Here is a 27,587-nt window from a genome sequence, read left to right as displayed (position 1 = left end):
AATGGGTTACCTCCTATATTAAATAGCAGGTAAAAGGATGTCATATAAATTCATGACATTTTTACCATTGATTTCAAGAGCCATTTTCAGTTTATAAAGATATCCTAGCTGGTTTTAAATTTGCAAAATTATTCATTTTAGCATCTTTTCCATCATTGAATAATCTTACGATCTATGATGTGACACACAACAGTATGAGAATTAAATGGCAACCTCAGGATGGAGCTACTCAGTATATGGTCCTGTATGAGCAAGTTTCTAGTGATGGAACAGATGAAGGAAAAGAGGTAATTTGTGTTACAACATCAAGTTTCTCATGTAATTCATATACATGAGAAATAAAGAATTTTTATCCGATCATCTCACTGCTTAATTAAAATGCTCATTAAAATTGGGATTTGATGTAATGCTGAAGCTATTACATCATGATGTTGTAACTAATACAAGACTGTAATAGGTCACAGACTAAAAGGTTTTGCATTTAGACTGGAGATTTCCTGCACGGTAGATTATTGAGCTAATTTACATGTAGAGTGGAGGTGAACCTTTCCTGTTGGGATAGATGGCAGAATCTGACAACAAGTCAACCTGCACTGTTTTTACACCTTGTCAATGTCAATTCTCCTTGTCAATGTTGGATGAATCTCACCTACATTGCTTCAACCTTAACAAGATCAAAACTTGTCTTTATATAATGTTGCAATCCCAATTGATGTTGTAACTGGATGGTGTTAGAAAAGCAAAGGTAGTTTTAAGGGATTTATATTTGTATTGGATAAACATTAGAAATAAGGTATCATTTTAAATGGGTTTTGTGCCTGGAAGTATAAAACCTCTCATTAGATTCAAGCTGAACAAAGGTAATTGTATGTGTGGGGGTTGGTTAAGTTTCAACTATGTTTCTGTTGTGCTTAGAGAAGGCTCCAGTGTGAAGAATAAATAAAAATAATGTAGGTGTTGCTTAGCAATGGGGCTGTGTTTTTTTGTTTTATCCCATCCTTAAAGTTACAAAGCCAATGTGCAGAGTGGACAGGGCAAACCCTTAATCCATCTCATTGCTTGCTCGAAAAGTCAATTCAAATCGAAGCCAATTCAGGTATCCAAGTAGACAAGAAAAGGCATTTCACCTCATCTTGGGCTTGATCTGACGCTTGATCTTGGCCAAAAGGCCAAGTAAGGTAGAAAAGCTTTTAAGTTTTAGTTTAGCTCATTTGATAAAAGTTGGAAATATGTAATGCGAGAGAAGGCAGCCCTCACAGCTCTGCTAAAAGAAGATGGTTTTGAAGGCTAGAGGGGGAACTCATCTCTCAGCCTTGCTAGAAGAAAAGCCATACTATGGAGTGATGATTAAGAAGACAGATGCTGGAAATCGAATATCCAGTTAGTTAAGGAAACTAGAGATTTGAAGAAAAGTGTCCAAGAATTCTGAAGTTAACTGATCAGAGACCAAGGTATTTAAATGTTCACTTCCTTTGGTTATTAGGAGGCATGTTGAGGAACAAAAAGTTAAAACTGCTCGTCAGGCAACATAGCTAGCTGATGATTTTGAACAGGTCCATTAAACCAAACATGTTTTCCATCATCCTTTTAAACATAAGAAGGATAGAAGGTGAAATAGAGAAAAGAGAACAAACAGCTGAGAAAGAGATGGAACAATTGGGAATAGTCACCTCAGATCAAGAAGGAAGGTGCTGAGGGTGGAATTGACATTTGTAAGCCTCAATGTTTCCATTGTAACAAAGTGGGACATATAAATGCAGATTGTAGTAAACTAAATGGAAGGTCAGTTGCAGTAGTAGAAAAAGAAGCATCTGAAAAGAAGATGGTTGTTAAAACTTTAGCAGTGGTACAGGTGAAACGTGCTCCTTCAGAATCAATGAGAAAGGGGGATGGGTCTCATGATAGTTACGAGAATTATTTGAGGACTGGCGAAGGAAGTCAGGCTATTGGAGGTTCTGAATGTTTTGTTTCAAAGGGAGCAGTTTTCCCTTACTCGTCTAACAAAATAAGTAAACAAATTAAAATTTCAAGAGATACGGGAGCAGATCAATCATTGATGATGGCTGATGATATAATTTGTATTCTAGGAAGTTTTATGAAAGAAAAAGTATTAATAAGGGATATTAATGGAAGGGATTAACCTGTTCCTTTGTGTGAAGTTAACTTAAGAAGTAATTTTGTAAATTAAATTGTTATGATGGAAATTATTCCTAAATTACTTATTGGAGAAATAGATATCATCCTCGGTATAAATTTGGCTTTCAGAGTCAGTAATATGATGACAATGGTATAGCAACATGCAGTTTATCATGGTGATCTTTACAAATGATTGGAAACTACAATAGACAAAAATGAGACACTTATGAAATGAAATCAAATGAAATGAAAATCGCTTATTGTCACAAGTAGGCTTCAAATGAAGTTACTGTGAAAAGCCCCTAGTCACCACATTCCGGCGCCTCTTCGGGGAGGCTGGTACAGGAATTGAACCCATGCTGCTGGCCTTGTTCTGCTTTACAAGCCAGTTGTTTAGCACATTGTTGCAGATAACAAGCAATTGAAGGAAAACCCAATAAACACAGAACATCAACTTTCACGTATGAAAGAGGAGTTTGAGAATGAAAAAAAAGAGCTGAGCAGAACAATTGAAAATCCGTCAGGAAAAGAGAAAGTTAATAGAAATGAAGAAAATTGCTGAAGATTTCTCATATTGGTGTTACATCCACTTTACACAAACTTAACATGACAAATATCTAACCAATTAACTTATTGTATCATACAAGTACAGTTTTCTTAGTTCACAATTACACATGCCATATTATCTAATTACAATGATTTAAGGGCAGCACGGTGGCATTGAGGACTGAGGACTTGGACTGTCTCAAAAATAAACTTTGAGAAGTAAACTTGGCAAAAGACGATCTTCAGTTAAAACTTGCTGAACTACAAGTACCAGGGGCTGGATTCTCTGTCGGCGGATCCTCCGTTTCACCAGCAGCGCACTCACACTTGGGGATTTCCCAACGGCGTGGGGCTGCTCACAATGGATAATCCCATTGGCCGGCTGGCAGACGGAGCATCCCACTGCCGGCGGGGGCGCGCCACACCAAAAAACTGGTGCGGCGGGACGGAGAATCCCGCCCGTGATGTATTAATGAAGTATCTTGGAAAATGCCTTGAACAAGAAAGGAGGTCCTGGTAAATCAGAATAGTTGGTTGAATGCAGGATTAAAAAGCAAAACGAACGAACTGTTAGAACGTGGTCATGAAAAGAACGATGAGTGGGCGTCACGGTGGTGTAGTGGCTGTCTTACGGCATCGAGGACCGGCATTTGATCCCGGCCCCGGGCTACTGGAGTTTGTACAATCTCCCCGTGTTTGTGTGGGTCTCACCCCCACAACCCAAAGATGTGCTTGGTAGGTGGATTGGCCAAGCTAAATTGCCCTTTAATTGGAAAAACCTTTTAAAAAAAAAATGATAAGAACAATGAGGTTTTTGAACTTCAAAGCAAAATGGAGAAAATGAAGAAGAAGGTGGATGGTATGCAGTCCTGCAATTTGAAAGTTGTTCCTATTAATAAAAGCTCATTGTGGAATACTGATACCCATTGAGCAAAGAACTGACCCAAGTAATATTACTGATGTATCGAAGTCAGTAATGGACAATAAAAAACAACTGAAGTACTTGCAAAATTGAAAACTTCGGATTGCCAAGCAGAAGGACTGGAATTGCAATGTGAACTTTCTGAATCAATGACCAGAGACTCTGATTTTAAAATGCCTGTTGGTGATACTACACAAGAAGTAATAGTTGAAGGAAGGCAAGTGAACAGTTTGCCAAAAACTGGATTGAAATAGTTAAAAACTTGTGCAAAAAGGTTGAAGGATTAGTATGAACTATGACACTTCAGAGAGCGGAAGTGATTGACGTGGCTCAAACAGAATTGAAAAGGGCTCGGTTGAAATGGGACTGGGGACAACAACAAGATCCCAAAGTTGAAAGAGCAAACAAAGCAAGAGTACAATTCTATTTTGAGAAAACATAAGAGACATTTTAACAATATTTTTGAAACAGCTAAAAGAGATTTTTACAAAATAATAAATTAAATGTTAATGTATAAAAATGACATTTTGTCTGTTAAATCAAAATGTGAAGTTACCACGTGTGAATTTGAGAATGGAACAATGCCTATAAGTGATAAAAGAGACTGTAGGCTTAAATGAAACATTCCTTTCCAAGTTGAAAACTGGAAACTAGAAGAAAAAGAAACACGAGACTTGAGTGTGATAATATTACCATGTATAGATTCTGATGATGCTGTTGAAGTGTTTTTATTTTGGTTAAATCATTGTAATTATTTTTAAAAATAAATTTAGAGTACCCGATTCATTTATTCCAATTAATGGGCGCTCTAATGTGGCCAATCCACCTGACCTGCACATAAGAACAAAGAACAAAGAAAATTGCAGCACAGGAACAATCCTTTGGCCCTCCCAGCCTGCGCCGATCCAGATCCTTTATCTAAACCTGTCACCTATTTTACAAGGATCTACTTCCCTCTGTTCCCCGCCCGTTCATATATCTGTCTAGATGCATCTTAAATGATGCTATTGTGCCCGCCTCTACCACCTCCGTTGGCAAAGTGTTCCAGGCACCCACCACCCTCCGCATAAAAAACTTTCCACGCACATCTCCCTTAAACTTTCCCCCTCACACCTTGAAATCGTGACCCCCTTGTAATTGACATCCCCACTCTTGGAAAAAGCTTGTTGCTATCCACCCTGTCCATACCTCTCATAATTTTGTAGACGTCAATCAGGTCCCCCCTCAACCTCCGTCTTTCCAACGAAAACAATCCTAATCTACTCAACCTTTCTTCATAGCTAGTACCCTCCATACCAGGCAACATCCTGGTGAACCTCCTCTGCACCCTCTCTAAAGCATCCACATCCTTCTGGTAATGTGGCGACCAGAACTGCACGCAGTATTCCAAATGTGGCCTAACCAAAGTCCTATACAAATGTAACATGACCTGCCGACTGTTGTACTCAATACACCGTCCGATGAAGGCAAGCATGCTGTATGCCTTATTGACAACTCTATCGACGTGCGTTGCCACCTTCAGGGTACAATGGACCTGAACTCCCAGATCTCTCTGTACATCAATTTTCCCCAGGACTCTTCCATTGACCGTATAGTCCGCTCTTGAATTAGATCGTGGGCAGCACGGTAGCATAGTGGTTAGCACAAATGCTTCACAGCTCCAGGGTCCCAAGTTCGATTCCCGGCTTGGGTCACTGTCTGTGCGGAGTCTGCACGTTCTCCCCATGTGTGCGTCGGTTTCCTCCGGGTGCTCCGGTTTCCTCCCACAGTCCAAAGATGTGCAGGTTAGGTGGATTGGCCATGCTAAATTGCCCTTAGTGTCCAAATTGCCCTTAGTGTTAGGTGGGGTTACTGGGTTATGGGGATAGGGTGGCGGTGTGGGCTTGGGTAGGGTGCTCTTTCCAAGAGCCGGTGCAGACTCGATGGGCCGAATGGCCTCCTTCTGCACTGTAAATTCTATGAAACTTCCAAAATGCATCACCTCGCATTTGCCTGGATTGAACATCTTTGGGTTGTGGGGGTGAAACCCACGCAAACACGGGGAGAATGTGCAAACTCCACACAGACAGTGACCCAGGGCCGGGATTCGAACCTGGGACCTTGGCGCCGTGAGGCAACAGTGCTAACCACAATGTCACCGTGCTGCCCTTAAATCATTGTAATTAGATAATATGGCATGTGTAGTTGTGAACTAAGAAAACTGTACTTGTATGATATAATAAGTTAATTTGTTAGATATTTGTCATGTTAAGTTTGTGTCAAGTGGATGTAACACCAATATGAGAAATCTTCAGCAATTTTCTTCATTTCTATTAACTTTCTCTTTTTCTTTTTCCTTAATATCTAATTGTTTCGCTTGTAATTGAATTTGAGTTAATTCCTCACTTTTCAAAATACTTGATCTATCTGACAAACCTTGCAGTTTTAAATGCTTTACTATGTCTTTCAATAACGTCAGCTTTCGTTACCCCTGCAGGCAGTCCTAATTCCAGTTTATCTGTCAGTTCAGTTAACGGATTCTTGATCACCTTCTTTAAACCCGTCAAATCTTCTGGGCGCGATTCTCCGCTCCCGCGCCGGTTTGGAGAATCGCCTGGGTCACCAAATTTTCCCGCGACGCCGGTCCGACGCCCTCCCGCGATTCACGGAAGCGGCCAGATCAGCACAATTGCGTTTTCCGCGGGTCCAGTGAATCGCCCGAGACAGCCAAAATGGCGATTCACCGGTACCCCCGCAATTCTCAGTGCCGGACGGGCCGAGCGGCCCGCCCAAAACGGCGGGTTCCCCCCCGGCGCCGTCCACACCTGGTCGCTGCTGGCGGGAGCAGCGCGGGAACGCTGGGGGGGCGGCCTGCGGGGGGGCGGCCTGCGTGGGGGCGAGGGGGGGGAATCCTGCACCGGGGGGAGCCTCAAATGGGGTCTGGCCCGCGATCGGTACCCACCGATTGTCGGGCCGCCCTCTCTGAAGGAGGACCTCCTTTCTTCTGCAGCCCTGCAAGATCCGTCTGACATCTTCTTGCGGGGCGGACTCGGGGAGGCTGGCAACCACGCATGCGCGGGTGATGCCAGTTATGCGGTGCCGGCCGCGTCATGTATGCGGCGTCATGTATGCGGCGCCGCCTTTATGCGGCGGTAAGGCCTGGCGCACGTAAATGACGCGGCGCCGCTCCTAGCCCATTTTCGGGCCCTGAATCGGTCGGAATAGGGGCCGTTTTGCGCCGTCGTGAACCTCGACGGTGCTCACGGCGGCGTGAACACTCTGTCTCCATTTCAGAGAATCGCGCCCTCTGTCTTTAAGAAAGTCTGAGCAATTTACAATGCCATGTTCAATTGAACCTGTACTATATACCTCACAGTAACTCCAATTATTTTGTTCAATACCTCAGTATCGCACTTACTCTTTTTTAAGGATTCGCAGATCCCACCATTTAACAATAAAACCCAGAACGTGTTTTACTATTCAACATCCAGTAACTTGCTTTCCACGTTTCAAAATATCCTGAACAAATTATTACTAATCAGCATCCAATAGCCATTTCTACAAATTTTGAAATCCAGCACGAGTCCCCATTCTCGTTTTGATCCCAGTTGATGCTATAACTGGACGGGAATATCCCTGAAAGGAACCCTGGCTCAAAAGACCGTAAGCACACAAGATGGCTGTAGTCAAATACATGCACTCTGCTATGAATCCAAGTTAGTGCCTGTGGATTTCTCCTTAGAATCCCCCCCGGATTATTGTTAAAAATTTCTGTATTGTTATTGTTGCGTTTGCTTTGTAAGAGGGGAAAAATTGTTGTTTGGGAAAAAAATTTCAATAAAACATATTTAAAAAAAAAAAGAACCCCCCCGGATGATGATCATATGAGAGTTTCCAAACTCCACTCCCAACATCATGCTTTAAAATCTTCTCTCATAATAGTGCTTTCGCTTAATGAGGGTTTGCATTCCGAAATGCAGTCCAGCTTTTACAAATGACTATTTTAACCCAAGCTTTCACTACACTTTTAACAGCGAGTTCAATCCAGGATTGTAACCCACCACTTTAGGATTTATTTGTCTTGATTGCTGTGCAAACTTCTCATAATTACTTTAGCTCTCAATTCCCGGTCTGTAATAAAATTACATCAAACGTTTAATCTACCACTGTCCCAGTGTAAATCTAGTTACTGCCATTGCCACTTTAATGTAGAAAACTTTGGGCATGATTTTAATGCTCTGCTGCACCCGGTAACCTCCAGCTATTCCCTAATCATGCTTCGCGCTGGGCGCCAAATGGAGCGCAATGCTCGCAGCCTGTGGCACCCAACATGATTTGGCTCATGGGTGTGAACCAGGCTTGCATATATAAATGAGTCTTTAGACTCATTTAAGTATGGCCAGTCCGTTCAAGACTGGAGTCTCCTGTCTTCCAGGATTCTGCATCCCCACTGGCACAGCATGAGGCCAGCGCGAATCAGCACTGGTTTCCAAAAATGAGAACCAGACATGATGGCCATGCTGGGGGGCTTGGAGGTGATTGGAGCCCTCGGGTGGTCAGGTACAAGGGAGGGCAGTGCCAGGGGGAAATGCCAGGATGTCAAAGAGCACTGCTAAGTGGCGGGGCTTTGAGAGGGTTCTTGGCCATGAAAGTGGGGGTATTGAGGAGGTGCCTGAAGGGGGGCATGGAGGGGAGGGCCTGAAGCTTCTTCATGGAGAGGCGGGCATCTGAAGGGGGAGGGGGTGCTGAAAGTGGGGTGGGCCCTTTGTGGCCCCATTGCAGCTTATTGCTCACTTGGCAGGGGGAGGACCTGATGCCAGTGAGGATGGATGTTAGGAGCGGGTCCCCCCATGCCTGCGTGGTGTGGAGGGTGGGGGTGTGGGGGGGGGGGGGGGGGGAAATGCGAACATTTAGCATTTATTAATGGGGGGGAGGTTGTCTCTCCGGGGTCAAGAGTTGGGGATGTTGCCCATGTCTGTGGGGAGTCACGATGTCTGTGGGTGGTGGTTGTGGGGGACCTACAACTTAAATTTGAGATCTGTCCACCCTTTAAAATTAGCACCCAATCTCTCAGGAGCCAGCTATGCTGGCGTCTTTACTTCCCCACTCCAAACAAAATTCTAAGTGTGGGAGAATTCAGTCAGAATCTCTCCAGAAAATTTACTAAGGGCACCGGGAGCGAGTGTTCTCCTCTTGGCCCTTGTGGTGCCAGATCTGCACATGTGGCGCACAGTTTCCTTGGTGAGGCAGAGTCAATAGTGACACAAACGCCCAACAGCTCCTTGAAGGGCGAGGGCCAGTGGTAGAAACATGGCCTGATGTTGCATCACCTTTGTCTACCCTCCTCGGCCTGGTGGACGGCCGGCATTTGAGCCTCTCTGCTGGCACCTGCTGTTATGGTGCAGGCTCCTGTCATGCAGGGTCTTTGGACCACTGGAAAATGAGGCTGGAGAAGTAATAGAGAACAAAGAAATGGCAGAAGAACTGAATAAGTACTTTGCATCAGTCTTCACAGTGGGTGACACCAGTGGCATACCAGAGCTTCAAGAGAGTCAGGGGGCAGAGGTGAATGAAGTGGTCAGCACTCAGGAGAAGGTGCTGGGGAAACTGAAAGGTCTGAAGGTACATAAATCACTCGGACCGGATGGACTACACCACAGGGTTCTTTCAGGGATCTTTCAGGGATCACAGGAGGCAGTGGGGGACCCAGAGGATTGGAAAATGGCTAATGTAACACCCCTGTTTAGGAAGGTAGGGAGGCAGAAGACAGGAAATTATGGACCAGTTAGCCTGACTTCGGTTGTTGGGAAATTTTAGAGTCCATTAATAAGGATGAGATTGCAGAGTACTTAGAAGTGGATGGTAAAATACGACTGAGTCAACACGGATTCATCAAGGGGAGGTCATGGCTGATGAATCTACTAGAATTCTTTGAGGAGGTAACCATGAAGTTAGACAAAGGAGAACCAGTGGACGTGATCTGTTGAGATTTCCAGAAGGCCTTTGACAAGGTGCCATACAGGAGGCTGCTAAATAAGATAAGAGCCCATGATGTTAGCAGCAACATACTGGCTTGGATAGAGGATTGGCTGACTGGCAGAATGCAAAGAGTGGGGATAAAGGATTCCTTTACAGGATGGCAGCTGGTGACTAGTGGTATTTCGAAGGGGTCACTGTTAGGACCACAACTATTCATGATATACATTAATGAACTGCAAGAAGGAACTAAGGGCATTGTTACTAAGTTTGCAGATGATATAAAGATATGTAGAGTGACAGGTTGTGTTCAGGAAGCAGGAAAGCTGCAGAAGGACTTGGACAGGTAAGGAGAGTGGGCAAAGAAGTAGCAGATGGAATACAATGGTGAAAAGTGTGAGATTATGCACTTTGGTAGTAACAATAGAGGCATAGACTATTTTCTAAATGGGATGTTGTAGTCAATATTTTCCTGCTTCTAGTAGAAAGATTCAACCACGCTCATTGAGACAAAATAACAAGGCTTTATTTACAAAACGACTGCATGCAGTAATGACTGATACTTGAGGTCAGAGAGCAGTTAGTGAAACTTGCTGATTCCTTCTCAAGTCCGTGCTTTTACAGAAAATCAGTTCAGTATTTATACATTATCATTATTAAGATTGCGTGACTACAGCTTAGTCAGGAATTCGATCGGAAGTAGAAATGGAAGCAATGCCTGCTGACCTTATTGGGCTCTTTGTCGCATCACTCATATCATTATCTTGTCCTTGGAGGGAACATTGAGAGGTCGGAGGAGACTTATTTCTTCCTGACCTTACCTTGTCTTATTCCTACCGCCCTGGGTTATGACGAGTTAGGAGACACATATCAGGAGTTGCTGAGGTCCGGTATTTTGGAATGGCTTGACCTTCTCTGATCTTATTCATACTTCAAATTATGCAGAGTCGGCCTTATTAGACTTACAGGGGTCTGAAATGGTTAGGGCAGCATTTCTTATTGTATCAAATATTTTGACCAGTCTTCCCATTGACCAGTATTCCCATCATGCCATTACTTTATTCGTACCATATCACAGGGAAAAGGATTCGGAAATTAAAAGCACAAAGGGATTTAGGAGTCCTAGTTTAGGATTCTCTTAAAGTTCTCTTAAGGTGCAGGTTCAGTTGGCAGTTAGGAAGGCAAATGCAATGTTAGCAATCATGTCGAGAGGGTTAATATACAAGAGTAGGGATGTACTGCTGAGGCTGTATAAGGCTGTGGTGAGACCCCATTTGGAATATTGTGAGCAGTTTTGGGCCTAATATCTAAGGAAGGACGTGCTGGCCTTGGAGAGGGTCCAGAGGAGGTTTACAAGAATGATCTCCGGAATGAAGGACTTGTCATATGAGGAGCAGTTGAGGACTGTGGGTCTGTACTCGATGGAGTTTAGAACGATAAGGGGTTGCTCATTGAAACTTACAGAATACTGAGAGGCCTAGATAGTGTGGAAAAACTAGAACACAAGGGCACAGCCTCAGACTGAAGGGACGATCCTTTAAAACAGAGATAAGGAGGAATTTCTTCAGCCAGAGGGTGGTGGATTTGTGGAACTCATTGCCGCAGAAGGGTGTGCAGGCCAAATCACTGAGTGATAGAGATAGATAGGTTCTTGATTAATAAGGAGATCAGGGGTTATGGGTAGAAGGCATGAGAATGGGGTGAGACACATATCAGCCATGATGGGCCAAATGGCCTAATTCAGCTCCTATGTCTTATGGTCTTATGCTGACTCCTGTTCCGCAAAGGGTAGCCTCTTATGATCGAATCACACCCCTTTTCTTCCTGTCCTTTGAAGAATGGAGTTTAAAAATGGGGCTGCTCACCCTATTGCCTTGGTAACAAGCTTAATTGGCGCTTGATTACCTATTTGAATGTGCAGGCGGGCTGACTATTTCAGCACCCACCCCGCCCCCAATTATGGGGGTGAGCTCGGGGTGGGTGGGAAGGTAGTGGGGTGAGCACCTGCCTTGTTAAGCCTGTCTCCCCGCCAGAAGCACTCCTGGCAGAGACATGTAAAATGCAGCTTGTCCTCCAAACTACTAAATATTCACTTCCTTTTTCATTCTGTCCATCTTGCAAGAAAGGGGGTTGGTGTAATAACACTCGCAAGGCCCACGAAAACACCTCATTTGATCGTCCTGTGAGACTCGCAGAATACGAGAGCCCCTATCAGTGGCCGGCGGCCTACCCAGCTGGGACTCGTCGATTCACCTGAGAAAACTTGCCCCGGACAGAGTCTGGTGTGATTGGTAATCCCGGTTGGGACATTTGAACTGCATGCCGCCTTGCGGTCTTTACTTTATGTTGGTTTATTAAATACTGTGCAGAAGCAATCAAAATCATGAGGGGCCTGGACAGAGTAGGGAGCGAGAAACTAGCTCCATTGACAGAAACAGAGGTCACACATTTAAAGTGAATGACAAAAAACAACTAAGGCAAAAGAAGGAAAAATTCTTCATGCAGCTTATTGTTGGTGTCCGGAATGTACTGCCTCAGGTGGAGGCACAGTCAATCATGGCTTCCTAAAGGAAATTGAATAATTATCTAAAGAGAAAAGGTTTTCAGGGCTACCGGGGAACAGAAGGAGTCATGGAACTAGCTGAGCTGCTCTTGCAGAGAGCTAGCACAAAAGCAAAGGCTGCGATTCTCCGGCCGTTCCCGCCAATGGGATCTTTGAGTGCCACTGGCGGCGAACCCCCACCGTGGGCTCCTCGGTGGCGGTGAACCCTGTTCGCTGTGGCAGGACCAGAATGTCCCACTGCGAGGGCAGCACGGTGGCACAGTGGATAGCATTACTGCCTCACGGTGCTGAGGTCCCAGGTTCGATCCCGGCTCTGGGTCACTGTCCGTGAGGAGTTTGTAGATTCGCCCCGTGTCTGCGTGGGTTTCGTCCTCACAACCCAAAGATGTGCAGGGTAGGTGGATTGGCCACGCTAAATTGCCCCTTAGTTGCAAAAAAATAATTGGGTACTCTAAATTATTATTTTTTTTTAAATCCCACTGTTGGTCAATAGTAGGCCACCTTGGCAGCCGTGAAACACGTGTGAGAGGGGCGAGGAAGATCCCGCCTTATATGGAGAATAGTTGAGGCCCTCGTCCAGATCTCTGGGAAACACCAGTTATCATATCCTGTCAATTGGGGATGTTTCCTCTATTCCTATCTGGCTTCCTAATCAATTGTCAGTCCGTATCGTTGTAAGCCTGTATGTTAAAATCCTGGAGAGAACTCAATGTCACAGCCTTTGATTCAGGGTCCTCCCACTGAGGTAGTATATAGTCTTTGTGCGCTTGTTTTAAAAAATCTGTTTGTGGAAACCCATAGGAATAGTGTTTGAAAGTCCACGGCCTGTAATGTGGGCTCTTATTATATTTATAGATTCTCTTCAACTTGAAGTTGATTGTAGTTCCGGACGGTTGACAGAAATACTATGAATTCTTTTACAATGTTCAAAACAATAATTTGGCAGGGACTATGAAGGAAGATTCTTTACTCTTTAATGGTAAGTAGTTGCTGTCGTGTTCAGCACACTTGAGATAACACGGGCTGCAACTGGATGCAGCTATAACTGAAATATACTCCAGACCTTGAAGTTAGTTCAATTTGATTTATTGAACCTGTCACACAGTTGGCATAGTTCTCTGTGAGTTCGACTCTCTGCTAATCTAAGTTGATTACTCTGTCTGACGGAACCAGACTAGCTCTTAGCCACGTGCTGTAGGTGTTATGTGATATATACACTGGACTCATTCTGCAGATGTCCCCAGTGGAAAGAGGCGGAGTGTGAGTGCCTCGTGTTTTTTATAGTGGGAAACCACCCCCAAGTGTTCTGCCTGCTGATTGGTTATGTCCTGCTCTTTGTGTTCATTAGCTGCCTGTCTGTATTTCATTGTGTGTATGTCTGCATATCATGACACCTCTCCTTTTTAAATGTTTTTCTGTAGCATATGTGAAAGTATTTACATGTGTAGGCTGAAAAACTAACTTATTTACATAAAATGGCAGATGGGAACATATGTACATGTGAAAACAGGTGTCTAATGTGCGAAAACAGAACATAGCAAACAAAACAAATGTTCATAAGCCCAGTCTCTGGGGCTTGAGTCTGATCCTGGTCGACCGCCGGAGAGGTGGTGGTGGGGACGATGGCGCCTTGATGGGCAGGATTGCAGCCGGACTGGTGGCCTTGTAGTTCGAGGTGTCAGTAGGTGGCACAATAACAGACGGAAACAATGAAGAATGTGGTTGTGGGCGGGAAACTGTGCGCAGTGCCCGTCTGTTTCGCCGCACAACAGAGCCATCAGCCATACGCACAATGTACAATCGAGGAGCAGCCTGTCGAAGAACAACTGCTGCAGCTGACCAGCCTCCATCAGGTAGCTTGATTCGAACAGCATCCGGCGGGGATAGCCAGGCAAATCGGTGGCATGAGCACCATCGCCCTGCTTTTGCCGGTCCCTGAGTTTCTGCAGCACCGGGAGGTGATCCAGATCAGGCAAGTGTATGGCTTGAAGAGTCATCCGCAGGTCCCTGTTCATCATGAGTTGAGCCGGTGACATGCCGGTAGACAGAGGGATTGACCTGTACGCAAGCAGCGCAAGGTTGACGTCAGAAGCAGAATCCGCAGCCTTGCAGATGAGCTGCTTCACTATGTGCACCTTTCCGTTGGACTGTGGGTAATGTGGGTTGAAAGTGACGTGATGAAACTGATATAGCTGGGCAAATCTTGACCACTCTTGGCTGCTGAAGCAAGGACCGTTGTCACTCATGACATTGAGTGGAACACCATGCCTGGAGAATGTCTCCTTACAGGCCTTGATGCCGGTCTTGGATATGAGGTCCAAGAGCTTCACGACTTCTGGGTAGTTGGAAAAATAATCACTGATTAGCACATACTCACGACCATTGGCGTGAAAGAGGTCGATGCCCACCTTGGACCATGGGGAGGTCATTATTTTGTGCTGCTGAAGCGTCTCCTTGCTCTGTGCTGGCTGGAATCGTTGATAGGTCGGACAGTTGAGGACCATATTTGAGATGTCCTGACTAATCCCAGGCCAGTAGACAGCTTGCCTGGCTCTGCGCCTGCACTTCTTGACACCCAGATGTCTCTCGAGGATTTGCCGGAGCACCAAGCTCTGGAGACTGAGTGGAATGACAATGCGGTCCAGCTTGAGGAGGATACCATCAACCACCGTCAGGTCATCCTTCACATTGAAGAATTGAGGGCACTGCCCTTTTTGCCAGCCATTGGTGAGGTGGCGCATGACACGCTGCAGAAGAGGGTCTTTGGCTGTCTCGTCGCGAATGCGGATCACCTTTTCATCCGCGCCAGGAGTTTGCTGGCCCATAGCTGCACCTGTGATTCGATCAGTTGGATGAATGCCGGCGGGTCAGCAGGCAAGGTTATGGAGCAGGACATGGCATCCGCAATAATGAGCTCCTTGCCAGACGTGTACACAAGCTCAAAGTCGTACCTTCTGAGCCTGAGGAGGATGCGCTGAGGCAGGGGCATCATGTCGTTCAGGTCCTTGTGGATAATGTGGATCAGAGGCCTGTGGTCCGTCTCGACGGTGAACGTCGGCAGGCCGTAGACATAATCGTGGAACTTGAGAATTCCAGTGAGAAGGCCCAGGCATTCCTTTTCAATTTGGGCGTACCGCTGCTCAGTGGGTGTCATCGCCCGTGATGCGTAGGCAACCGGTGCCCAGAATGAGGTGTCATCGCGCTGGAGCAACACCGCGCCGATGCCGTACTGGCTCACACCTGTCGAGATTTTGTTTCCCTGTCAGGATCAAAAAATGCCAGTACAGGTGCAGTGGTGAGCTTGGCTTTCAGCTCCAACCACTCTGCTTGCTGAGCTGCCTGCCACTCAAAGGCAGTAGACTTTTTCACCAGGTGTCTGAGGGCCATGGTGTGTGAGGCCAGGTTTGGGATAAACTTGCCCAAAAAGTTTACCATGCCTAGGAAGCACAGCACCACCTTCTTGTCTTCAGGGGTCTTCATGGCTTTGATGGCCTTGACCTTGTCTGTGTCTGGGCGCACACCCTGCTGAAATATCTGGTCACCTAAGAAATTCAGTGTCGACATGCCAAAGCAGCACTTGGCCCTGTTCAGCTTGAGGCCATTGGCATGGACACGACGGAATACCTGCTGGAGACGAGTGATGTGCTCTTCGGGGTTGTGGACCGTATGATAACATCGTCCACATACACACGAACCCCTTCAATGCCCTCCATGATTCTATGGAAGATCTCCGAGGCCGACACAATGCCAAACGGCATACGATTATAGCAGTACCTGCCAAACGGTGTGTTGAAGGTGCAGAGCTTTCTGCTGGACTCATCCAGCTGGATTTGCCAGAACAAGTGTGACGCATCTAACTTTGTGAAAAACCGGGCATGTGCCATCTCACTTGTTAGTTCCTCCCGCTTCGGGATGGGGTAGTGTACCCGCATTATATTCTGGTTGAGTTCCTTGGGATCAATGCAGATGCGCAGCTTCCCCGAAGGCTTCTTTACACATACCATCGAGCTGACCCAGTCAGTCAGTTCTGTAACTTTGGAGATGATGCCCTGGTCCTGCAGATCCTGTAACTGCGCCTTCAGGCGCTCCTTCAGTGGCGCCGGGACCTGGCGTGGAGCGTGGACCACAGGCGTGGTATCAGGCCGCAGCAGGATCTTGTACCGATATGGCAGAGTGCCCATCCCGTCAAACACATCCGGATACTGAGCGAGGATGTCGTCAATGCCGGCTTGAAGATCCATGTTGGGGGAGGTCATTGTGTAGACCCGCTGCACAAGGTTTAGCAGCTTGCGTGCATGTGCGCCGAGCAGGGAGGCCCTGTCTGGCTTGACGATTTCAAACCTTAGCCTTGTGTGAATGCTCCTGATGAGCAGATGGCAGGATCCGAGTGCTGTGATGGCATTGCCGTTATAGTCCAGGAGCTGGCAGGCTGCTGGAAGGAGCTTGGGTGGCTTCTTGATGTGGTTGAAATCCACCTGTGAAAGGAGATTGGCAGAAGCACCTGTGTCCAGCTTGAACTAGATAGAACATTGATTTACTTGCATCACCGCACGCCATTCATCCGCAGAATCCACAGTGAGGATGGACAGGCTCCGTGATGATGTCGGTGAGGCATGTTCACATGTGGTGATGTGGCCCACATGATAGGGGGACTCCAGGCAATCATCCTCTGGATCCGTTATACTGCCAGGATCAGAATCCTGTAAACCTTGTTGGACACTGCGAACGCGCCTGCATTGGAATTGGGAGCGTTGGCCCTTGACTGGTGGTGCAGACCTGCACAAGGCTGAATCGTGTCCAGGCTTCCCGCAATTTAAACAGCGCCTGCTTCTTGAAGGGCAGTGTTTCTTTAAGTGGGTGGTGCCGCAGTTCGGGCACATCATGACATCGTTACGCTCCGAGCGTCGTCGCACATGCGCAGTGTGGTCGGCAGACTTTCGCACCTGCGCAGTGTGGTGATCGGCCGCTTTGTTATCCCATTCGCATCGCGCATGCGTGGGGCTCCGGGAAGAGCGCGCAAAATGGCGGCTTTCATCAATGCTGAGGCGCTTCATCTGGGCGATGGTCTGCACTCTCTCTGCCTCGTGGGAGGCAAGTTTATCATTTTCAGCCGATTTGTATTGAGAATACCAATTTTTGGCGTGCTCATGCACTGTACATGTTTCAATCACGACTGACAGGGTCATATGCTTGATTTTATAAAGCTGCTCTCTCAGACGAACTGAGTGAACTCCAAAAACGATTTGGTCTCTGATCATGGAGTCAGCAATATCACCAACGTTGCAGGACAGTGCTAGTAGACTGAGATTAGTTAGGAAGGAGTTGAAAGATTCATCTTTACCTTGTAGGCGTTGTTTGAATATATAGCCATCGAAGATTTCATTGGTATCCATTTCACAATGACTATCAAACTTGTCCAGGATGGTCTGAAATTTTGTCTTGTCCTGGCCTTCGGTGAAGTTAAACGAGTTGAAGAGTTGGATGGCTTGATACCCCGCAGTTGAGAGGAGAAGCACGATATTTCTTGTATCAGATGCACCCTCGAGGTCTGAGGCTTCGATTATACAGCAGAAACCTTTGCTTGAAAGTCCGCCTGTTGGCACTGAGATTGCCGGAGGTCCACAGCTGTTGAGGAGCCGGGATCTTCTCCATGGTGCCGGGATATGTTTGCTGGTCGTCACGGAAACAGATTGAGGTAAACCACCTAGGGATAGCAGTCTTCTGGTACCATGTTGTGTTAAGCACACTGAGATAACACGGGCTGCAACTGGATGCAGCTATAACTGAAATATACTCCAGACCTTGAAGTTAGTTCAATTTGATTTATTGAACCTGTCACACAGTTAGCACAGTTCTCTGTGAGTTTGACTCTCTGCTAAACTAAATGTGATTACTCTGTCTGGCTGAACCAGACTAGCTCTTAGCCACGTGCTGGAGGTGTTATGTGATATATACACCAGACTCACTCTGGAGATGTCCCCAGTGGAAAGAGGCGGAGTGTGAGTGCCTCGTGCCTTTTATAGTGGGAAACCACCCCCAAGTGTTCTGCCTGCTGATTGGTTATGTCCTGTTCTCTGTGTTCATTAGCTGCATGTCTGTATCTCATTATGTGCATGTCTGCATATCATGACAATTGCTACTGTTGCTGTCAAAATATTTAAACTTGATCATTGGTGTAATAACAGGTGAGAGTTGATGCTCAGTATGCAGATATCGAAATAGAAGGCCTTTCTGCAAATGCAGAGTACGTTATAACAGCGTATGCTTTATATGGAGAGGAAACAAGTGAACCAGTAACTGCACAGCAAGCAACACGTGAGTCAAATCATTCATCGGCACAGTTTTTAGATTGTGTAATTGATTTGTATCGTTTGGCTTAACTTGCTACACTTGCTCTGCTGTTTTGCTATATTTTCTTCCTATTTCTTCATGTTTTCCTGAATCACTTTCTGAGAGGGTGGCTGGACGTCCTATTCCAAGTGTTCCGACAGCTCCTGTCATAAGGCAACGATGCCAGGAGAAGTGAAATAGGAACGTAGGGGCGAGATTCTCCGACCCCCCGCCGGGTCGGAGAATCACCGTGGGCTGGCGTGAATCCCGCCCCCGGGCGGGCTCCGGGGTCCTGGGGGGGCGCGGAGCGATCTGGCCCCGGGGGGTGCCCCCACGGTGTCCTGGCCCGCGATCGGGGCCCACCGATCCTGGGGTGGGTCTGTGCCGTGGGGGCACTCTTTTCCTTCCGCCTTCGCCACGGTCGCCACCATGGCAGAGGCGGAAGAGACTCCCTCCATAGCGCATGCGCGGGGATGCCGTGAGCGGCCGCTAACGCTCCCGCGCATGCGCGGCCCGGCAATGTCATTTCCGCGCCAGCTGGCGGGGCAACAAAGGCCTTTTCCGTCAGCTGGCGGGGCGGAAATCAGTCCGGCTCGGGCCTAGCCCCTCAAGGTTAGGGCTCGGCCGGTCAAGATGCGGATGATTCCGCACCTTTGGGGCGGCGCGATGCCGGACTGATTTGTGCCGTTTTTGGCGCTGGTCAGCGGACATCGCACCGATACCGGAGAATTTCACCCATGTAGTTTTTCAGTTTGTTACAGCTATGCAGTTTAGAAGATTGTTACGTTTTGGGACTGTCTTCAAGGTAAAATGATTGAGATCATGTGACCTGTTCTGAAGTCTGTCTGACAAAAAGCTTGGGTGTGTTGATTGTTAATTCTTCTGCAATTGAAATTCCTGATACAATTTTCTGAATATAGGCCTGCTCCTCTCTCTCTGGTGTGGGGTTGGAGTCTGTTGAGCTCCTACTGTCAGCTTGCTGTCGTGCCACTGTTGTCTTGGTTGAGAGCACACCGGGGCCGGAATTCTCCCCCCCCCCCCCCCCCACGCCAGGTGGGAGAATCGCCTGGGAGCCGCGCGAGTCCCGCCACGCCGTCCCGATGCCCGCACGCGATTCTCCCCCCCCCCCCCCCACCCAAACCGGCGCGGCGCAAATCACAGCTGGCCGCTGGGAGAATCGCCGCTTGCCGTTGGTAATGGGCGAGCGGCGATTCTCCGGCCCGGATGGGCCGAGCGGCCTGCCCAACAGAACAGCTTCCAGCTGGCGCCATCCACACCTGGTCGCTGCCGGCGGGAACAGCGCAGGAACGCTGGGGGGACGGCCTGTGGGGGGGTGAGGGGGGTTCCTCCACCGGGGGGCTCAAAAGTGGTCTGGCCTGCGATCGGTGCCCACCGATCGGCGGGCCGGCCTCTCTGAAGGAGGACCTCCTTTCCTCCGCTGCCCCGCAAGATCGATCCGCCATCTTCTTGCGGGGCGGCCGCGGGGAGGACGGCAACTGCACATGCGCGGGTGACATCTGTTGCTCTTATTAGCCTTAGTTTTATTAGCTCTAATTCTGTCACCTATGCTCACGAGTCGCCAGGTATCTTTCTGATACCGCCACGTGGTTCAAGCTCAAGTTATGATTAATAATACAGCACACCGCTTAGTAAGAGTTAAATCAATGGTCATTTATTATAAAAAAAATTTTTTACCTAAACAATTCTAAGGGCGCTATCTCAGGCAGGGGCATGCATCTACAAAATAAAAACTTGGAACCTCTAATTTTACCTAAATACACTATACTCATCAAACATTGCATTATCCTATCTTCCTAAAACATACAACAACAATCATAACATCCAATATACTCTTTCCTGGCTTGGCTGTCAAGCTCAGGATCATACACTTTTTGTATATGGAGGTTTTGTACATTTTTCTATTTACAGAAAAACGCAAGTGCATGTTCTTTATTATTGTATTATAGGTCGCGGGGGTCGGGGGTCTGGTCATACCCGAATATAGGGGATCGGATCCGATATACCGGGGTTCGAGCGCGGTACGCTCTCCTTCTCCATTTGCGGAGGCGCATAGTCTGCACTACACAGCAGAGTATCGCCAACGCTAACAGTGCTTCGATCACGTAGGACATGGAGTACCAGGTTATGAATCTGGCACACCAGGAAGATGCAGTGTCGCTGGTGACTGGGCTTTGGGTACTGCGGAGCAGCGAAACATTAACGGCAGGGAGGTTTGGAGTAATGGGGTCCGCGTTCCCGCGCAACCAAATGTTCGTAAAAAAAATGTTGAGCACGCTGAAAGAAGTCCTCATGGCTGTCCTCTTTCTTTTTCTTTCTTTGTGTTCTCTGTTTTCTCCGGTCCTGGAGCTTCTGGAGTTCTGTAAAACAGGCATAGTATCTGTAACTATCTTGGGTCAATATCCGGTGTGTTAGTGTGTCTGTCCTTTTTTGGGGGCCAATTATACCCTTATAATTGGTCACTATGTGTGACTCCCTCATTTATTTTTCAAAACAAATTTTAGGACACGGCACACTTCCCAGTGAGGGGCCAGTGCTGATTTACCATCCCAATGTTCTAGGATGTAAATAGCATATGGCAGCAACCTAAAGGTCGCCAAAATGGAAATGAAAATGTCAAATGAGGTGCGTATGGGCCGCAACGGGTAAGATTTGGATGGAGTCCCCGGGTAGGACGGCTACCAATGCCGTATCTCCCCTACCCGAGCGTGTTTGACCAACGGGGGGGTCCCCAGGCAGGGCGGGTCTCACGCCGTTTCTCCACTGCCTGAGCAACCGACAAGAACGGGCAAAAATGTAGTCATCATGGTGAGGTTGCTGCTGTGATTCTACCCTCGAATCAGAACGGGTGTCTGACGAAAAGCTAATTCCTCTGAACGAGCGTGTGGTCTGCTGACCAGGTATCTGTAGATAAGCTAGTTCCGCTGAACAAGCGTCTGGTCTGTTGACCAGGTATCTGTGGACAAGTTGGTACCGCTGAACAAGCGGGTGGAAAAAATTCTCCTATCGGACGAACAACACTTAAACAAACATACGAACAACATAAAACATCCTGCAGGTTCCATCAGGAAGGACAACACTTCTCCCAAGTGTCTCCTTTAAATCATCATGTGGACACCTCAATTCTCTGTTGCGAACAGGGTCGCAAAGGGGTTGGCGGATTGGGGGTCCGACGCGAGGTCGTCCCCTTCTCCTGGGTGCCAAACTCTGGAGTGAATTAATGTTGAGAGGGCTGCGTGGTGTGAGTTGGGGTTGCTTTCGTCGTTTCGGACGAGTCTGTAGGAGTTGTCGCAGTGCCAATGAGTTTCGTCGAGTTGTGTGGGGACAAAGTCGGGGTCGTCCGTGTGGTTCGGTGGTCGGTGGTGTGGTTTGTTTAGGAAAGTGATCATGAAGGGATCACTGGAGTCGAAATCGGAGTCGCTGGGTGTGGGTCCGGTTGTATGGGGATAGTAGGGAGGCGTGCTGTGGCTATCGTCCGAGTCACAGTCGCTGTCTCTGCTGCTGCAGTCTGTGGGCGTTCCGGGGCGGAGAGTAGATTTTGGGGGTGGAGTCGAGGGCGAGTCCGTGGCTGGGCTGGACGTGGTGGGGATTGGTCTGGTTACATTGGCTGTGGGTGGGGTGTGGTCTGCTGCGCCAAGCATGACCTGGTGAGCGTGGTTTGACTGGGCTCCATAATCCTTTAACTGGTTTATGTGAAACCATGCAGTCTTACCATTTGGGTATTTGATTTTATATACCGATGGGCTTATTTTATCCATAACGGAGTATGGACCCGAGTATTTCGGAGACAGGAATGTGCTGGGGTTATACACAGACAACATCACTTGTTGTCCTATATCATACTCCGTTGCATGTACTGCCTTATCGAAACAGGCCTTGCTCTGTTTCTTTTTGGTGCCCAATTTAACTGCGGCTGCTAACTGAGCCGTTTTTACATTCGCAACTAATTGCTCAATGGCTTTCTCGTGGGTGAGGGCCGTAACTTCAGGGCTGGTCAGGTCTAAACCCAACAAGTACTCTGTCCCTTTCATGGGGCGTCCGGTCATGAGGGTGTGTGGGGTGTAACCTGTGGAGGTGGAAACAGTGCAAAAACATCAGCGCAAAGGGGAGGACAGAAGCCCAAGTGGTGTTATTTTGCTGGACCATTTTTCGGAGGGTGGTTTTTAGGGTCCGATTCATGAGCTCCACTATACCACTCTACTGTGGATGGTACGCAATGTGAAATTTTTGGGTTATGCCAAATATCGTGAGGACGTTCTGCATGACCCGTCCCGTAAAGTGAGAACCTTGGTCCGATTCAATACTGCGGGGGAGTCCCCATCTTGTAAAGATGTGGTGTGTTAGGATCTTGGCTGTGGTTTTCGCGGTGTTGGTGCGGGCTGGAAATGCTTCCACCCACTTTGTAAAAGTGTCTATGACCACCAGAACATATTTATAGCCATTCCTGCAAGGGGGCAATGGACCTATAAAATCGATCTGGAGGTTAGTCCAGGGGCCGTTAACGGGTCGGGTGTGGCTGAGTTGTGCCTTTTTGGCATATCTATCTGGGTTGTTCTGAGCGCAGATGAGGCAATTCTCAATGTAATGGGATACATCTTCCTTGAGATTTGGCCACCAACAAATACACCTTGAGGTGGGCTGTAGTGGGATCGATTCCCTGGTGTCCATGACCATCATGGAATAAACAGATTCATTGGTTCCTATCCTGCTCAGGAAGTACATAAAGGGTGTCCTTTAACACTACACTGTCATGTGTGGTCATCGTATTTCTGTACCTCTCGTATGAGGCTGGAAACTTCCCTTTCACAATCTCAGTGAGAGCCCTATCCTGCTTCTGGGCCTCTACTAGATCCTTGATCCTAGTCTGCGTGACCTGAACTGCACTCACTGGTGCACTCACTGGCGCGCTTTCGGGGGGCTTCCAAAGGTACCCATGTCTGGATCCTGCCTTAGCCAGCGCGTCGGCTTTTACATTTCCAGGGGGGGAGGAGCGATGATGGCTGCGGACTTTTATAATGCCAAAAGTCCTGTCCTTGGCTTTTTGCAAAATATGGCGGAGTAATGGGGCTGAGGGGAGGGGTTTCCCATCCGTGGAAACAAATCCTCTTGTTTCCCAGAGGGGCAGAAATCCTGTGAAGCTGTTGCAGACGTATAGGCTGTCTGAATATATGTCTGCTGGGCTGGGGAAGGAATCTGGGTGCTCTACAATGTAAGCGATGGCCGCAAGCTCTGCTGCCTGAGCACCTAAGTGTCCGGGTAATTTTAATGCGATTTCCTCGAGGGCGCGTCCCTGCGCGTCTTCCACATAAATCCCACAACCTGTTATGTGTTGCCCATCCAGGACTGTGGAAGATCCATCCACATAGATCCTAATGGGGTCACACGTGTCTGGGTGAGGGGGGCTCTGAGATGGAGTGGCTAGTTTTCTGGGGGGTGTTTTAGCTATAAAGGGGCTATTATGGTGGGGCGAGATGATTTCACACTCGTGGGGGCTTCCGGGGTACTGTAAATTGTCCGCTAAGTATGTGTGAGTCTTGGTCCGTTTGATTGTGATGTCCCGTCCTTGTAAGAGAAGGGTCCACCTAGCAGCGCGTATCTGGCTGACGGTACCGTCTTTAAGCCGTCCGTCTAGTAAAAGTTGGGTCGGGGTGTGCTCGGTCAAAATGGTGATGGGGTTCAGTCCGGTAATGTATGAAAAGTACTGGACTGCCCAGAAAACTGCGAGCAGGTGCCTCTCACAGGCTGAGAATCCCTGCTCCACAGCATCTAAAATTTGGGAGGCATAAGCCACAGGTCTTAGCTGGTCGTGCTGTTCCTGTAGGAGCACGGCTGAAAGGGTGCGGTCTGTGGTCGCTACCTCTATTGCGTAAGGCGAAAGCGGGTCTGGAACTTGTAGTGAGGGGGCGGCTATGAGCGCCTGTTTTAATGATTCCACAGCATCCTGCGGAAGCCATTCCCAGGGGCTCCCTTCTTTAGGAGGTCTGAGAGGGTCGCTGCCTTGCTGGCGAAACCGTCGATGTGGTTTCGGCAGTCGCCAACCAGTCCTAAAAAGGACCGGAGGGCTAAAACGTTTTGGGGAAGGGGCAATTTAGCGATCGAGTCAATTCTTTTGTGCTCGATCTCGCGTTTGCAGTGTGTGATAATAGTACCCAAACATACCACTTTCTCTTCCAATATCTGGGCCTTTTTGGGGTTGACTTTACAGCCAATGGAATGTAGTAATTCCAGGAGTTCGGACAGAAGCTCAATGTGCTCTTCCTTTGTGTCTGTCTGCAGTAGTACATCATCTATATACTGTACCAGACATTCGGGGTGAGAAAATTTCGCTAGTCCATTTGCCAGCTGTCGGTGGAAAATGGAGGGAGAGTTGTGGAAGCCTTGTGGCAGGCATGTCCACGTGTACTGCTGCGCTCTGAAAGTGAAGGCAAATTTATACTGGCACGCCTTTGCCAATGGAATGGACCAGAATCCATTACTGACGTCCAAAACCGTGAAATATCGGGCATGGAGTCCCTGTTTGAGCACGGTCTCGGGACTTGTTGCTACGGTGGGGGCTGCTGCGGGGGTGACTTTATTGAGTTCCCGATAATCAGTGGTCAAGCTCCATGATCCGTCGGGCTTTCTTACTGGCCAAATCGGGGCATTATTAGTTGAGGCTACCGATCTTAGGACGCCCTGCTCTAATAAGCTCTCTATAACCTTTAGAATTTCTCCCTCTGCTTCGAGGGGGAATCCGTACTGCTTTTGGGGTCTAGGCTCCGGTCCTGTTATTTGTACGGAGCCAGTCATCCGTCCACAGTCGTGCTCGTGGGTCGTGGAATGCTGCCCTGTTCTTTTGCAGGACTGCCCTAACCTGTCGGTCTGTGCTGAGTGTGGTGAGGTTGAACCAAAACCCGCCTACTGCGCTAATTTTGTTCATATAGTCCCCAATGTTGAGCGTTGCGGGCGCTCTAGCGGATTTCGCCATCTTCCAGACACACTGGTTGACTGGATCGAAAGATAGGTGGTGGGAATTCATAAAGTCGATTCCCAAAATGTGTTCTGCTGTTTGGGGCAGGTCGACTAAAACCGATTTGGATGGGTACAGGGGCTGTGATGTGTCCCTGCTGTGAGTGTCCTGTGAAGCCGCTGAGGGTGATAGTGGCTGTAGTGGGCCACGTGTCCTGACCAAGGGTGGAGGAATTTAAGGTGGTGCGGGACCCTCCTGTGTCCCAAAGAAGCTCGATAGGCTGTCCCCTAATTTTCGCTGCGACTACGGGTCGTCCTGACCTATCCCAAAGGGTATCGCAGACCCAACTGGGGGAGCCTGTACACCGTCAGTCTGTTCCGGTCAAGTCTGTCTGATCCGACCAGGCGCTAACGCTATGTATGGGCTCTGCCTTTTTCTTACTGAGAGTGCCTGTCTGTTGGGCTCTCTGTGGTTTTTTAGGGGCATTGCACTCTTTGGCAAAATGTCCCAACTGTCCGCAGTTGTAGCATTCTTGCAGTTTTGCTGGGGGGCTGCTCTTTCCCTCGTTTACCCAGGCGGGGTTGTGAAGAGTGGTTCTTACTGCCTGCACGTCTGCGGCGGCTTGCTTTTCCTCGGGGGTTTTAGCGGCAGGTTTATTGTGAGCAGACTGTTCCCAAACGCGGGACAATCTTTTGACCACCCACTTCTCATTATGAGCCTCCTCCGAGGGGTCATAATTACTACAGGCATTCTGTCCTGCTTCCGTGGCATGGGAGATAAGGGTGCGGGTCCATTTGGCCATATTGTCTGGGGACAAATGGGCACGGTCTACGTTTCCGAAAACGGCTTCAAAGTGAATCCACAAGCGTCCTGCGAACGCTGTGGGGTGTTCAGACTTCTTCTGTCTGCACTTATTAAGGCCATCCACGGGGTCACCCCGGTTATACCCGGTCGCATCCAGGATCGCGGTATGCATTTCTGCAAGGGTGCCTCCTCCTACGTTCTGTGTGTCGGGAAGGGCTGCTGCTACCGATGGGTCTAAGCTTAGGACCATGAGCTTTACCTGCTCTTTCTCATCCAGGCCGTACAAGGTCGCCTGGTGTTTGACGGTGGCAAAGAAATGGTGTGGGTCTGAAGCGGGGAGGAACGGTGTGATTTTCGCGCACGCGTCCCGTAATTGGGTCACTGTGAGGGGGGTGGAATATAGGAATTCCGCCTCGTCTGCTGTGGCTGTGCGGTGGGTTGTTACAGGGTTCATGGGAGCCTGAACTACCTGCTGTGTGGGGGGTGGGGGTGCTTTCCTCCTCTGGGGCTTACCCTGCGCACATGTTCCCTGAACATATCTCTGCGCTGTCTCCTGCAATTCTTCCCAATCAGGGCCGTCTTCCTGTTCTAAACTTTCCCCAAAGGTTTCTTGGAGTCCCTTTTGGACAGAAAGCAGTGATTGCAGGTCTGCAATTTGCTTTCGGCACTTCGCATGGTCTATGGTACTCTGCCTTTGTTCCGTGGTTGCAGCGTGGAGCGCTCTCAAGGCTGCCTTGTGATCACGACATTGCTTTTGTAGCGTCTCCACCTGCTTCTCTGTCTCTTTCTTCACCAGGACTGCACGCTGCGTGTCTTGATAAGCCTTCTCATACTGGGACTGGAAACTACTCAAATGCGCCAGACAAGACTGGTGACCCCGTTTGGTGTCAGCCACCTCTTCGTCCTTTGCCGCTAATTTCCTTTTTAATTCCAGGTTCTCTTTCTCAACCTCGCATACATTGATTTTACTCATATGATGTATGCCTTCTATTTCTTTCCGGAGCATCCTGACGACCTCCTCTGTGCCTCGCAATTGTGCCAGACAGGACACAATTGCCATCGGCTTGCGCGCTTTTGCTGAGCTCTTTTTATGGATCTCACTCAGGTTCTCCCACCAAGTATGCCCTATACTTCCGGGACCTGAGTCGTCATTATTGCAGAAATCATTCCACATGGGCCATCCTTTGCCCTGGAGAAATTTCCGTATTTCCACTTCCCAAATGGGACACTGTCCCACTTTAATGCTGCTGATCGCTGCGACCGCAAATTCTTTGGGATTCATGAGGCGTTGCATTGCCTGCATGGCCATCTCTCTTATCAGCTTGCTTTGGTCGAATTTGGAACAGGGGGCTAAGGTGGTGTCG

General features: G+C 48.1%; 1 protein-coding gene across 4 annotated transcripts in view; it reads left to right on the top strand.

The window, feature by feature from the left end:
• LOC140428420 (collagen alpha-1(XIV) chain-like) overlaps nt 1-27,587 on the top strand; it is a 295,003-nt gene that overhangs the window by 77,399 nt on the left and 190,017 nt on the right. For all 4 annotated transcript variants that reach the window (XM_072514848.1, XM_072514846.1, XM_072514847.1 and 1 more), the window contains exons 13-14: nt 142-287; nt 18,308-18,437. In XM_072514848.1, coding sequence (XP_072370949.1) covers nt 142-287; nt 18,308-18,437 — 276 coding nt within the window. The remainder of the gene's footprint in view (nt 1-141; nt 288-18,307; nt 18,438-27,587) is intronic.

Source organism: Scyliorhinus torazame, chromosome 8 (assembly GCF_047496885.1).
Source record: "Scyliorhinus torazame isolate Kashiwa2021f chromosome 8, sScyTor2.1, whole genome shotgun sequence".
Classification (NCBI taxonomy): Eukaryota; Metazoa; Chordata; class Chondrichthyes; order Carcharhiniformes; family Scyliorhinidae; genus Scyliorhinus; species Scyliorhinus torazame.
This window is presented reverse-complemented; position numbering and strand designations above follow the sequence as displayed.